The sequence below is a fragment of the Manacus vitellinus genome, unplaced genomic scaffold (assembly GCF_001715985.3).
Source record: "Manacus vitellinus isolate BGI_N305 unplaced genomic scaffold, ASM171598v3 scaffold_5_pilon, whole genome shotgun sequence".
Taxonomy (NCBI): domain Eukaryota; kingdom Metazoa; phylum Chordata; class Aves; order Passeriformes; family Pipridae; genus Manacus; species Manacus vitellinus.
In genome coordinates this window covers 33,281,685-33,296,161 of record NW_021940682.1, presented here as the reverse complement: position 1 = coordinate 33,296,161, position 14,477 = coordinate 33,281,685, and the positions used below count along the sequence as shown (strand labels likewise).

At 39.3% G+C, this 14,477-nt stretch overlaps 2 protein-coding genes across 2 annotated transcripts; both read right to left on the bottom strand.

The window, feature by feature from the left end:
• Positions 1-1,260: 1,260 nt before the first annotated feature.
• LLPH (LLP homolog, long-term synaptic facilitation factor) lies at positions 1,261-4,947 on the bottom strand. Its single transcript, XM_018080824.2, has 3 exons — positions 4,901-4,947; positions 4,642-4,825; positions 1,261-1,791 (listed from the first exon to the last, which is right to left on the bottom strand). Exons 2-3 carry the CDS (start codon positions 4,820-4,822, stop codon positions 1,628-1,630), a joined length of 345 nt encoding a protein of 114 aa, XP_017936313.1. The 5' UTR covers positions 4,823-4,825; positions 4,901-4,947; the 3' UTR covers positions 1,261-1,627.
• Positions 4,948-5,584: 637 nt separating this feature from the next.
• TMBIM4 (transmembrane BAX inhibitor motif containing 4) lies at positions 5,585-13,594 on the bottom strand. The gene is made up of 7 exons (XM_018080804.2): positions 13,481-13,594; positions 11,542-11,650; positions 10,153-10,258; positions 8,679-8,712; positions 7,587-7,704; positions 7,105-7,150; positions 5,585-6,440 (listed from the first exon to the last, which is right to left on the bottom strand). The coding sequence occupies exons 1-7, from the start codon at positions 13,572-13,574 to the stop codon at positions 6,234-6,236; spliced, it is 714 nt and encodes a 237-aa protein (XP_017936293.1). The 5' UTR covers positions 13,575-13,594; the 3' UTR covers positions 5,585-6,233.
• Positions 13,595-14,477: the final 883 nt, after the last annotated feature.

Here is a 14,477-nt window from a genome sequence, read left to right as displayed (position 1 = left end):
ACCTGACTGTTCATTTCATTCCATTCCTGGTTAAACACATCCATGAACACTTTCCTCTGCATGAATCAATTTTAAAGTAGTCCTATCTAAATGCTAACATTTAGATAAGTTTGATACCAAAATCTAGACTCATTTATCTAATAAAATAAAAAAAATTGAGAGCAGCAGCTATTTTTTAGCAGGGCTATAACCAACTTAATGGAATTTTTAAAGTATAAGGATATTAATGGCATGTAATTTGGTAATACGTGATCTATACATCTTACCAAGTCTCATTAACTGTCAATGTATGTGAAAACAGAAGATGCACTGGTATTTCCTCCAACACCTGTGTAGCTCTTTACCTGAGCAACAGAGTACCTTTTCCGTAACAGTAAAGTAACAATAAACACACTGTATTTTTCCAGAAAATCTAAATTTTCTCTCACACTGAGTTCTTCTTATTTGATTTTAGCACACTACAACCTAGTGTAATTACTTTGAAAAGAACAGATCTCCTTTCTTATGCCCAAGTTATCACAACAGACACATATCACAATTTGTGGGCAATTACGCAATGTGGATCCCATCTTGGAGAAAGCTGGACAAAGGTTATGCCCTGTATTGATGACTGGTACTTGAAAAGGCAACATACTACAGGACCAGTGCTGTAATGATTTCCATCCTTGAAATGAGAGATATTTTAAAAACACAAGCTTTCAGGGCAACAAACTCTTCCATCTGTCATCGCATGTTATTGCCAAGTAATATACACCTAACTGTAGCTAATCACATAAAGGGCATTTGATATGCAATCATGCAGGATTTTAACCTATGGACACATCATAAAGCATGATAGATGAGTACCATTTTAAGAGGCATAAAAGGCTACTGAAAGTACATATGAAAATGAAAATTCTTGTTTACTTTATTAAAACTTGGAAAAGATGTTAAACAAAACTGTTTTATTTCCATTCTGTGCATATGTGTTCTCTAATTTTAATAATAAAAGAATCAGTCTTACTTTCAATTATTTAGGTCCTATAATATTTCTGTTGCAGACAGCAGCGAAATATTTTTTTGTTCTCTTTGTGAATTAAAGTCAGATTGACACTCTTTTTACTTGCAGAAGTTTCCTGAAGGCTTGGTGTTGATTTCAGCACATAAAATTTTTGAGGTTACATGTGCAAAGTCCATTTTCGCTAATTACCAGATGTTAAAAGCAAAATGAATCAGTGCAACAGAAGTAATTTTACAGAAGGATTTAAAGGATACAATAAGTTTACAGACTCCTTTGGTTATATTTACTAAAAGAGAAGTTACACTGACAAAGACCACAGTACACAAAACATACGGTTTAATTATTTTTAGGGTTTCCTTCAGTGTTTTCGGCGCTTACAATATAAAAGATGAAGACCCTCCCCTCCTCAAGAAAACAGATAACCAGAGACAATTAGTCTACTCAAAGGCACTCAGCTTGCTTTTTAAGTTAAGGAGACACCACGTTGATACTCGTTTCATCATCTGCTGGCCTAACAGTCTTTTCAAATTCCATTCAACACAATAAATAATACTCAGTGACCAAGCACAAAATATGTGGGAAATTTATTTTGTTGAGTAAAATATTCATGATCTTACAAAACTGATTCTACCAGACAAGGCCTTTGGCCAATTTTGATTTTTTTTTCCCTTTAACACGCTGTGCCTTAAGCTTCTTTCTTTGCCTGGAATTCATCCATATCGGGTACTGTCCATGCTGATCTAGAAGAGTTTTTTTGTTCCGCTTATTATCCAGGTCCATTTTGCCATCATCTGAAAATGAAAGGTATTTAGAGTGAGTAAAATACCTGAATCAGCTTCATAGATGTTCTTTTGTTTTTAGATTCCCCAAAATATCCCCTAGACACAACAGTACTTATACATAGAAAGCTGAACGGTTTATATACAGAAAGTGCTTTCCCAACCAACGCAACCGCAGCCCGGGAACTTCAACAGTTGATAGTAAATGTGCAGAATTTTCCATAAAGGCCCTTGTCTGGGCAAAGCATCTTATTCTTTAGTCTGCCATCTGTTCCAATACTGTGTCTAAAAATATTGTGTGTGGTCTCCACCACAGAGACACACAACCATACAGGAAGCCATGGGCTTACTGAAACATATGCACAATCACACACTTTTTATGATGTAATGTTTAAGATCTGTTCTAAAAAATTAAATTAATCTGAGTGGAAGATGAAGACAGGTAAAGAGAATAATAAAGAAAAAAGCTGAAATACGACAGTACAAACAGTGAGCCAGGGATGCCACACTTGCCTCAAGGAGCAAGTATGACATCAAGTCTAACATATTTACAGGCAGAAAGACAGGCTTAATCTCTAGGATCAGGAAGACTGCCCATGACCTGCTCACTCTCAAAAACAGCATCCCTAGCTAGCTAACACCCCATGAACGTTGTGCCTTGGTGAAACAACAAGGCTGCAAGAGGAACACCTTGCTACGTACTGATTGGAACTGTGCTCTGTAATTTCATTTCAACCTTGTTTCCAAACTATCCGTATGCAACTCAAAGCTTTATCACATTGTGCCTGTATGTTGTTAGGAGATAAAGCTCATGAGGAAAATGCTAATGTGCTGCTTCTATGGTTGAAGCATTGCTGACAGTCTACAGTAATGCATCACAGACGTGCTCAGGGAGCCCTAAGTTGGGATACAAATACTTGCAGTCAGCAGAGAATCACCCTCAGGGCCCTACTGCCTAGTTGCAGAACCAAAGGCTGATCCAGCATGGGACAGGCAGCAAAAACGTTCCAGCTCCAGAAACCTCACAGGGTATCAGAGAAACACGAGGCCTTCTTAACAAATGACAGAGGAGATACAGCCTCCAATAACACAACAACAAAAACCCAGCAGCACACACATAAGCTTCTTCTCAAATTCCTGTCCTATCACGACAGGTTAATCTGTTACACAGATTAAAAGCACATTCACAATAAATGTCTGCTGCAACATAAACTAAATGAACACTCTTGGACAAAAAATACCAGTTGTTCACACAGCATAATGTTTTCATTGTATTTTGCAACCTCAAGGATGCTGTAGGAATCAGTAACAGGAAGAAACCCACTGAGCAGAAGCTGTCCAGGGACATAAAGAAAATCTATCAAAGGGGTTAAAGACAGAGAGAAGGACCAAGAAAAAAAAACTATAAAGGTTGGTTATTGAAGCGACTCAATAGATACGACTATCTTGAAAAATATGTACATCCCCACAAAGTTTTAAAAACGGCTACAAAACCACTATTGACCAAAGGCTAACCAGACCTTTCATTATTTTTTTCCTAACAATACAGACTGAAAAAAAAATTAAAAAAGGAATTCACAGGGTGCTGTGAAAAATACCTTAAGAGTAACACAGTAAAATGTCCCTAATATATACTTGTAACACTTGGTGATGCAAACTCCCTTATGTCCACACTTACTGCTGAAAAGTCCTTTCAAAGAAGACATCGTTATTTTCACAAAACTTGTAGTTGTTTGTGAAAGACATATATTCTTGGGTATTTCTGAGGCTGTTATCTCTCTGCAAAAGCCAAGTGACAATGGCCACTTGTAGAGAAGTTGCCAGCAGAGCTGGAAGGAGGTGCAGGAATGACAGACAGCCAGGCATTTGCTTCAGAAAGAAGGTTTAAAGCAATGATTTTTCCTCCAGATTCAGCATCAGAAGACTGACAACATTTAAAAAACTTTTACCTGGGTTATAGAACAAATGAGAACCATGGATAAAAATTCATATTATAATTTAAGCTATCCTTAACTAGGAAGGTGGTTTTATATAGCATTCTCTTTCCATTTTCAACATCATAACATCTTAAGTGCCATAAACTAGAGAAGTAAAAAAGACTACGATTTAGTTTGGACTTCAGTTTTTGGAAGAGAAAGCGTCTTTGTGACTCCTGTCCAGTATGCAGCTTTTTTCCACTTGCTGGGTAACTGCCCACTTTCTTTACTGATTACTTTCTATTTAAGGCAGAAAGAGGAATATGGCGTTATCTGTAGACACCTAATACCACCCATTCCTGCGCCACGTGCAATGCATCACTAATTAGTAAACCAAAACTAGCTCCGTACTTTCCCTACTTTGAGACAGTACATTTAAATAACAAAACACCACTATATTCTTGATAAAAATTTCAATGAAATTACTTTAGATTTAGTTTATATGTTTAGTGTCCTTCTTAAATTAGGGCGCAAATTATATCCTACCTCTTGTTTAGCAGCAAATATAATGCTGAGATTGGAACAACTGCTAAGCGATGAATCTTCACTCACCTGATGTTTTCAGAGATGTCTCTCTATAAGGTACTACACAGTACATCTCCATAAAATACATTACATATTTTACATACTAAGAATCAGATGTTAATAACTTTGTTCCACAAGTGCCCGCATGCAATATGGATGCCAACGCTGCGAAATGACCAGATTCAGTGCTTTAACAGCATCTTTTAGCTTTAAAAGATAAAAGTTTTCCAACTCACTATTCTCAGCCTGTAATACTCATACGCCTGATCCCCACAGCGTAAGCAACAGGAACAGTCACAACACCGCAGGACGTTCCTGCACCTGGGGGACTTCAGGAAAAACCACCCAGAGCCCAACTCACCCCTCTGTTCCAGCACTTTCTTGGGGGGCACCACGGTCGCCACCTCCTTGACCTCCTCCATGACAACATCCGCGTTGGTTCCCAAGATCTTCTTCAGCCTCTCCAGCTCCTTGGGCGCGTTCTTCTTCCTCTTCTCCGCCCGCATCTTCCTCCTCCATTTGCTCCGGAGGCTCTTGGCCATGTCCTGCGCGGAGGGCAGCGGGCGCGGTGAGCGCGCGGGGCTGCACGCACGCGCCGTCACCGCCCCCCCCCCACTCACCTGCCCGCGCACCGAGGCCGCCGCCACACCGGAGCCAGGCCGCGCCCGGCCCGCGGGGCATGCGCAGGATGACGCTCCAGGTCCCGCCCCTGGGCGCGGGTTCCCGACCTCCGGCCGGGCCGGGCAGGCGGCGGGCCCTACCGTAACTCTCCGAGCGAGCGCGCAGTACCCCCATCGCGCCCCGCGCCGGCTGCGCTGCGGGATCTTATCCAACCACCGGGGCGTGCCGAGGGCGTGGGGATGGATGAACAAATAAACACGTGCTTCATCACAGGAAAAAAAAGCGAGCTTTTATTCTTCGCTACTGCCACGCATTTCTAAATCAGGCAGAAGAGAGAAAGCATCACAGTTGCTCAAACCAACCCGCAGTTGCACTTCAATAGCATGAGTCCCGTTCCATCACGGAAAACACACCTTGTCACAGCTTGTGGCAGGACACGGATGATTTCCCAATTACTGCGTTGCCTCGTCACTAAGTCTCACTGACAGGCCAGGAGAGCAGTAACGACACTGCGAAGGAAGTAAGAAAGCCTTTCAAAATTGTTTTTACCCTGCCTGCCCTTCTAGGATCTCCACAGTTTGGGAAGTAGCGACAGTCATGGCACCTCTCCCCAGCCAGCAAGGGTCTGCAAAGGTCATTCTTGGCACCCTGAAGTTCTCCAGTCTTGGCAGCAAGAACAGACAAAAGGCTTTCCAATTTTTATTGACACAATTAACCTTAACATACAGAAGTTGATAAAATCCCAGAATCTATCTCCACATGATTTTTCAGGACACCGAAAGATAGGCCATAAATAATACTAAAATTAAAAACATTCTTAACACCCTCACAGCTCCATAGTGACAGCCCTTAACAAGAACAGAGTATCTGTCAGGGACAGATAACAAAAACTAAACAAAACAAATAACAAAACCAAAAAACAGAAAAATATTTAGCTTAGTAATATTTAGCTTAGCACAATGGCAAGCTCAGCCTACCCTTATGTGATACACACATTTATGATCAATCCCAAAGGAAACATTTCCAGCAGCTACAGAACAGCTGTAACTTACTCTGGAGCAATAAGAAGTTGGCAAACTTTTTCATCATTAATTATGTCAAGTGCAAATTAAGAGATTAAAAAAGTGACTGTAATGATGACAGCATGTTAACTGCATAAAATACATGATCTAGAGAAGAACTGTAGCTACATAAAAAGACTTTTTTTCTCCCCTAAGGAGGGATTAGTATTCATGGAATGAAAAAATAATATAGATTCAGTCTCTAGAAGACAGAACTACTGAGTTTGCAGATCATCCAAATTGTGCTATAGTTAAACCACACCACTTTTGGCTATTTTTTATTAAATGTTTCCAGTAAACGCAGCAGGTGTAAGAACAGATTGATGATGTCCAAGTAGAGATTGATTGCAGCCAGTATGTACTCTTCAGGGGACAATTTGTGCATCAGCAAGTGAGTGTCATAAATAATAAATCCACAGAACAGAAGAGCTCCAGCAGCAGCAAACACCAACTCTATTGTCTCACTATAGAAAAACAGCTGGAGGCAGACAAAATATGAAAAAAAAATGGTAAATTTCATTTTCTTTTTAATATTAAAACTATGCATAATGATATGCCACACTTATAACACAGTCCTCCTACTGTTATGTACACACAAACACGGTTTTATGATGGCATTTCAATGTCCTTATTCCATGTATTCCCCAGTCACTGTCTCTTTAACTGAGTAAAAGTGCCTCCACACCTAAGAGGGCGGAAACTCTGGTCTGCAGGGTATTAACAACAATTAGAAAAACAAAATACAGCTAAAACCCAAATGATCTCCTTCCCATTCTCTCAATCAAGTAGTGGATCTCGACTGATAAATTTTGTCAATCACACAAATACTCCTTTAATATTGGCAAGAACAGCACCCACCAAAAATCCAAATTGGAAATGACTGGTTAAAAGATCACCAGTGCGATCTAGAATAGCCATGAATCTGGTTAGGAATTTTCCTTAAGTTACATTGAGCTGTCCAAAACCTTTTTGTTCTACCAGAAGTTAGTAAAAGCTCAGGCTCTGAGCAACCTGGTCTAGTGGAAGGTGTCCCTGCCCATGGCAAGTGGGGTTGGAACAAGATGATCTTTAAGGTCCCTTCCAACCCAAATCACTCTGTGATTCTATGAATATCTTGTAACCATGAACACAAGGTATCTTACCCTCAAGAAACCTGAGAGGATTAAAATCCACAAACAAGCAAAGAGTCTGAAAAAAAAATTATAAATTGTGAGCAACAATATACTTTCTTTTAAACTTAAAATATCCTCCCTTCTTACAAAACCTCTTCTTAGATGTTAACTGTTCATTGGTGTCAGCAGTAAGTTTTATAAAGTTGTCAAAAGTTACTTTCTAACTTTAATTTTTTTAAAAATATTTGAAACAGCTGCCTTCTGTCTCAGTGAAAACTCCAGGTAAACTAGTTTTCTAGTGGTTTTAAGAATCATAATCACAGAAAAAAATTTACCAGAAAAGCAGAACTGTGTAAAATTAATAATTTAAGATAAATAAAACCCTCACCATTCCCTTGAAGCAGGTTCTTTTGACCTGTATTCCTTATTATAGCTGCAAATCTTGCTTTAAGAAAGAAAAAACAACCTTAACAGAAAAGAATTTTCAAAAAATCATCAATATGACAACATACCCTGCTCCAAACTTGCTGAAGTCTCTCTTTGACTGCAAAGTATATGCAGTCAACCCAAGAAATACAGCAGTAGTAAGAATAAAGGCTTGCAAGACGATGGAGACATCGTAGAAACTAACTATAAACAGAAAAAGTAATCTGTCAATTAAAGAACACTACATCATGTATTTGCTACATTATCTTTTGAGGAAACAGAAGTTTAAACTTTCACAGACAGGAAAAAAAATCTTAACTGTGAACAAAAAAAAGTAAACTATAGCTGAACTTGTCTTTGCACTACGAATTCATGATCATAGGATTCAGGGGCCTTGCACTGAGTTTGACAGTTACTTGATAGCTGTAGCTTCTTATATGGAAATAACAGGTCTTCCCTACTTACAATTAAAAAAACACTGCCAAAACAAAACAAAAATATTTTAAGCATAGGTGAGATCTTAAGGGAAAAGCTATCTGAATTTTTCATGATATTGAAGCAAGGGGAAAAAACAAAATTCTCTCCAAAGGCTCAAAGTTTTGATTAGGGGATAGGAGGGGAAAGGTTACAGAAATGAGTGGAACCTTTTTCTTCCCTCCTTCCTCCTTGATCTTTCTTTTCCCCAAATGACTTTTTTTTTGCAGGTCATAAGCCACGATGAAGAGGTTTCAGCATATGCTGGAAACTATAATGCAAAGTGATGCCACGATTTGTCCACACACCACCCCATTTCACAACCCTAACCATGAAGTACAGAACTCTCCAAACTCAAATTCCCTTTGAGGAAACTGAGGGGAAAGATAGGGATATTTCAACTTTAAGTTCAGCTCTGCTAACAGCTGCCTTATAGGAAAGAACATTGATAGCTATACTGAAAGAATTCATGGCACAATTCATTTCTCACTTCAGGCTGAAACTACAGTTTCAGTTCTTGATCAGAATCCAGTTTTCTCCCTTGATTTCCTGTTTTTTTGCTAAACTCATATCACTGTCATTAAAATTTTCAAACAGGATCATTTTAGTCACATCTAAAAAACTCTAATGGCAACTCATACAACAGACTGCATTCCTTTTCCAAATTCTTTATGGAATCAGACAATAGGATGGCTACCATTTACCTGTAGTGGCAACTGTCAGTGCTTCCAGCAGCGTCTACAAAAAGCAAAATCAAAAAATTACATGGATTAAAAAAACAGACCACAAAACACTTACTTGGAGACTTCACATGCAGTGAGTCCCATTCTGCTACATAATCCCAGCACATTACATTAGGTCTCCTGTTAAATCTTTGTACATGAAAATATATCTAGTTTTCAACAAGAAAATGGCAATCGCACTGTCTTACTGTGTGGAACTTGTGTTTCATAAAAAGTAACTTGTGTTACTTGTTTACATACAAACTGAAAATGAGTGAGAGACCGCCCCTATAGAAAAATGCCATTTACATTTTCTACTCAAAGCACACAGCATTCTTATTACATTTCTTACAAACTATTCAAGAAGCTATACAATTAATACACTCTTAATATCTTGTTAGACAGCTGTCTAACAGTAACATAAAGTCACTGCATCAGCTTCCTTTTCCCACTAATCCTTGTTTTGAAACAGCTAATTTTAAAACACATTTTGAATGTCTGGGATGAAGGCTAGTATGGACCCTGAGTTTTTCTAAATGATAATTTCAAATTGAGTTTCAACATAATAGAACATGAGAAAACTCTCTATGTCATGAACCAAGGGCTCAGAAATAACAGAATATTTAACCCATATTTTGTTTAAACCAATTTATCACACAGACATTTGAATTTTTCCATTCCTATGTAATGTAATACTTAAACTGTTATTTTACAAACTCCCACACCACATTTGGCCAAACTGTTACATCACTCCTTGTTACACTTTCACTTGTTAAAAGTTTTTAAACGTTTTATTCACCTGCAAGAGTTCAAAAGTCAGGAAGCATATAACTGTGTCACCATTTAAGCAGTCTATTACTTATACAGCAAAGCTGTCTTTCCGTTTTACACAAATACAATTTAGGCAACTTCTAAAGCATCAAATTCTAACTGAGCTACTGTGACTCTTCAGAAGATTGATTTCTACATTATCCAAAATATCCAAGAGCAATCATTAGCCCATATCTAAAAGCTCACAAAATCAGGCAGAAGACTGAAATTTAAGGACAGCTTCGACTCACCTGCCTGTGCTGGAAACATGCTCAGAATTTAGCATCAAAAAGACAACAATTGAAGAAATAAAAACATAGGGCTGCTTTGGGCCTCTGCTGGAGGCCATCCATTAGGCAAAGAAGGTAACAGGAATGCCTCCTCCTTTCCTACTGAGCAGTTTCATAGACAAATGCCTAACATCAACAGAACAACAAGAGCAGATACGCAGATTTCTACACACATCGAGAAACCTGACCTAGAGCCTATCCAGGAACAACCTGTGGACAAAATCAGATCTTCATAAGCACATAGGATATCTTTCAAGGAATACAAGAAAAACTAATTACCTACCACTAGTTTCATGGAGTTCATCACAATGCAAAATATTCTAGGGACTATTAAAATTGAATTTATAAATACTTACAAATCCAAACAGCAGGTATAAATTAAGAGGGTGCTGGTGTCTGTAGAGGGTTAGTGCCACAATTATAGCCAAAGATCCAAATCCAGATATCAAAAGCAAGGCAGGCCTGTAAAGTTCCATACAAAAAAAAAAAAGTAGTCAAAATTAAACTCAAATATTTGGAAGACTAAAAAACAGTTTATATAAACCCAAGGTTTTTAAGTGATCACCTAGACACAGATATCCAAAATAAATGTAATGCAAGTCGATAATAAAGCTGTTCTAAAGCATATCATTACAGATAATCAGTTAAAAATAGTCACAAAAAATGACATCTTTTTCATACTGAAGCTAAGGACTACCCAGGAATCCATTACCTGGAAATGAATCCATATAAAGAAGAAAATCCATCTGTATGAAACTAAAAGTATTAAAGTATATGTCATATTTTGCCTATTATGAGCTCCACACTCAGGGAAGTGTTTTTCATAAGCATCTGACTGCAACAAACACAGGCACTAACTGCACCAAGGAAAATCAGTATTGACCGGAAAGTATCATTAAATCATTCAGGCAGCCCTCCAAGAAAAAAATAGACCAACATCAAAGACAAAAATCACAACAGTTCTAAGTGAGAAGGTCAATTTTAAATTATCAGATTTAAGTAGAAAACTGTAGTTTTACAACATCTGTTGCATGTACTATAGCTTATACAGAAGCTGAAATTTTCATATAGTGTTTGAGCCTCCTTTTTTATTTGGGCTTTGAAGTGAAAGTAAAAGCCAAGTCCACAAAAGCACTTGGAGAAAAACAGAAACTGGACTCCTTTCCTAGCTGTTCCTTTCCCTGGCCTGTTCACCACAGTTTGGATATTGAGATTTGTTTTTTTATCATGAAAATTGGAGATGCAAAAAGAAGCAAGCCCTCGGGAATTTTAGCAGACTAGTTTTCAGGGAAACAACCAACCAACACCACCCCTGAAAAAAACCAAAAGATGGGGGGAGGGAGGAAGAGGAACAAGATATGATTCTGCTTTTTGGGACAGGTACCTATAAGCAACAGCATTCCAAAGAGATTCTGAAAGTACTTAGACCATAAAACAAGAAATGTCAGTAACTGGGATGTTCTGCAACTCATGCATAAGTTTGCATAGCTTAAATACTAAAATAAGCACTATTAATAAAGCACTGATTAAAATAAACTTTCACTATAATAAAATTTCCATAATAAACCAAAGACAAAAATGTCAGAGAAGAAAGATTATTTCCTAATCAAGTTACAACATTTCTATTACAGAATCAAAACAAGGGGTATAAAAATTATTAGGAAGACTGAAGTGTTCCAGAGCAACGAACTACATAAACTATACTTAACACATGCTAACCACTTCCATTTCATTTGAGTATTTACCTTTCATGAACAAATGCCTGCACTCCCGCAGAATACAGAAAAATTGCAGATGTGACTGTGGTCAATAGAACTTGAATGGAAAGAATGCTGTAGACTTTCCGTAGAAAAGCTAGAATAAGGAAAATAAAAATGAAATCACTTTTGAGTTACACTTAGAAAGTTCAACAGTAAATCAGATACAAGTTTTCATTTTCATAAGGAACCATTAGAAAGTCATAGTGAAAAAGCACAGAACAGTGTTGTAAAAAGCCGTTTTTCCTTAAAAAAATTGACACAATTTTTACATTACATTTATTACATTTTTATTATCACAACATTAATTAAACAATAACAAGATAATAAAAAGAAATATAAAAAAAATTTGCAAGGAATTTACTTTGGATATATTTAAAAACCTATGTACACCTATGTCTCACTATACTAACAGTATACCTTCTCCCTCATGTTACTGGTATATAATGGACCTAAATGCTGGAAGATTAACTTGGAAGTTCTGTGGAGGGCAGAAACTGCCATAAAGTTTAAAAAGGAAAACTTTTTATAGTAATATCTATTTGATTGCCCTTCCGCCATGGTAAATATTGTTTATCATCAGTTGTGACTTGCACTGTACTGAATGGGTATCTACAGACACAGATTGCAGGAAAAAATAAAAAAATCCCAGAACTAAGCTAACAGGCTTCTTAATTCTAGAGTTATGGAAAGCGGAGAGTAGTTGAGGACATACAGATATACCATACAGAGATTCTCGTTGGGAATGCGAGGAGATCAAACCCATTGGGCAAAATGCTGTGAAAGGAAGAATAAGCTTACAGGGAGAAACGATTCAGTCATTGATAGCACAGCCTAAACAAGTTTAAGAGTGCATACTACAAGGAGCTGAATTACCTGCTTGCAGCAGGAAGTTAAATACACTTGTAAGCCGTGACGGACTGGGGTCTACTTGATTGTGATAAACTGAACAAACCCAGAAGTAGCCTCCTAGCTAGCACAGCTTTCTCCCCACATTACTAGATGCATCAGCAATTTTGCTAATGGCATTATCTCTTTCATATCTCCTATTGCCCCCTTAATTTTTCAAACAAGGAAAAGTTGTATTTTTATAGGGAAAGGCTTCCTGATTATCAGAAATATCTGATAAAAAATTTCACAACATGCAGCTGTTTTTATTCCAAAATGCATTCACTAACACTGTAAGTATTTCAGTAAAGAGTAATGATTAGACACATTCTATGAGATTATTCAATGCATTTGAGACCTGCACATGAAGAGTAAAGCAGTATTTCATGGGCATTAATATGACTCAAGGTACGCCAAGTGCTTCAGCAGAAGAGACAATATTTTATCACCTCATGGAAGAAATCCAAGTCCTTCAGTCTCATGGTTAAACTTCCATAACTACAGACACTGATTCTAGCACTGATACTGATTCTGTATGAGTCACAGAATCAATAAGGTTGGAAAAGACCTCTGAGATCATCGAGTCCAACCTATGACCGAAGGCCACCGTGTCCAACAGACCATGGCACCAAGTGCCACGTCCAGTCTTTCCCTAAACACCTCCAGGGACGTGCAGCTTTCCAGGGTCTATGCACCTCACGTATTATGTCCGGGCTTCAAAATCCGTCACTCTGGGCAAAGTCAAGTCTGAATCTACAGCGGATTAACCCCTTCTCATGAGAAGACCTACTCCCTTCACGCTTAGATGACAAAACCTTTCGCCGGCCGCTCACCCTTGATGTTTAACCTGGACTAAGTAACGCCCTGGCTCCGCACTCACAACCTGTACCCAGGTTAAAACACCGCTCAGAACCTCCCTTCAGCCCAAGGCCAGAGGCGATGGGGTAACCCAGAGGCACTTGCTGGGAGCGCGGCACCCCCCGACTGCCCAGCCGGGGGGGCAGCGGGGGCTGTGGCGGGGGTCATGCGCAGCCCGTACCCATGCGGATGTGGAGGCTGGCCGCGGCCACGCTGTTGCCGTAGTTGAAGTCATCCTCGATGGAGCCCCGCGGATACCGCTGCTCCGCCGCCATCGCCCCCGCGCGCCTTCCGGGAGGCGGGCCGCGCGCCGCACCGCCGAAGCGGGCGCCCCGCCGAGGGCCGAGCGCGTCGATCGGGGCTGCCCGCTTTCGTCTCGGAGGCCGCGTCCTGCAGCTGTTTTAGGTCTGGAAAGGAAGTTCCAGGGACTGAAACAAACCCGCCCTTTGGCTGGTTTTCATTTCACCTTTGATTCGCATCTGTCTGCCATGCGGAAAGAGTGCTCCAGCGAGCTGGGGTTGCCCACAGCTACAAACAAGTATCCGCAGTGCCTGATGAAAAGGTGCTTCGGACGGTGATGCTCCCTGTCAGTGTGTACCCCACTAGAGACGAGAGTCACTTCCATAAAACTTTAATGCGAAGCAGGCTTTTATCGCGGCTCTCTCCGAGTTCTGTGTCCCGTCCTTCAGACTCGGTGTAATTCAACAGAACCCAAAGGTGCACGTTTCTCAGGCGTCACGCAGCACTTTGTACAAGCGGACCTTGTATTTGTGGAATTGCCCCCCAAGAGCTGGCAAAGGTGGTAGCTCGCGCTGAGGAATCCACAAAAGCTGGGGTTTTGGGATGTGGGGTGGGAAGCGCAGTATGTTATGTTTTTAACTTGTGAATATTATCTAAAGTGTGCCATGACACTGAAGCGATATCAGAAATGTATTTATGAGATTAGACGGGAAGTGCTTTTAAAAATTGGAAAATAGAGGCCTCAACTGTACTCAGCTTCTCAAGGGAGAAGGAAATAAATTATATGATTGTATGGTGAAATAATTTTGAGCAGTTTTTCTACTGAGTTGACTTAAGATACTACATCTCATTTGCAGAGACAAAAAATATGAACATGACTTTATATTCGGGGAAGTATTTATGTTTTTTCTAACATAATTTTGCATTTTTAGTTGCTG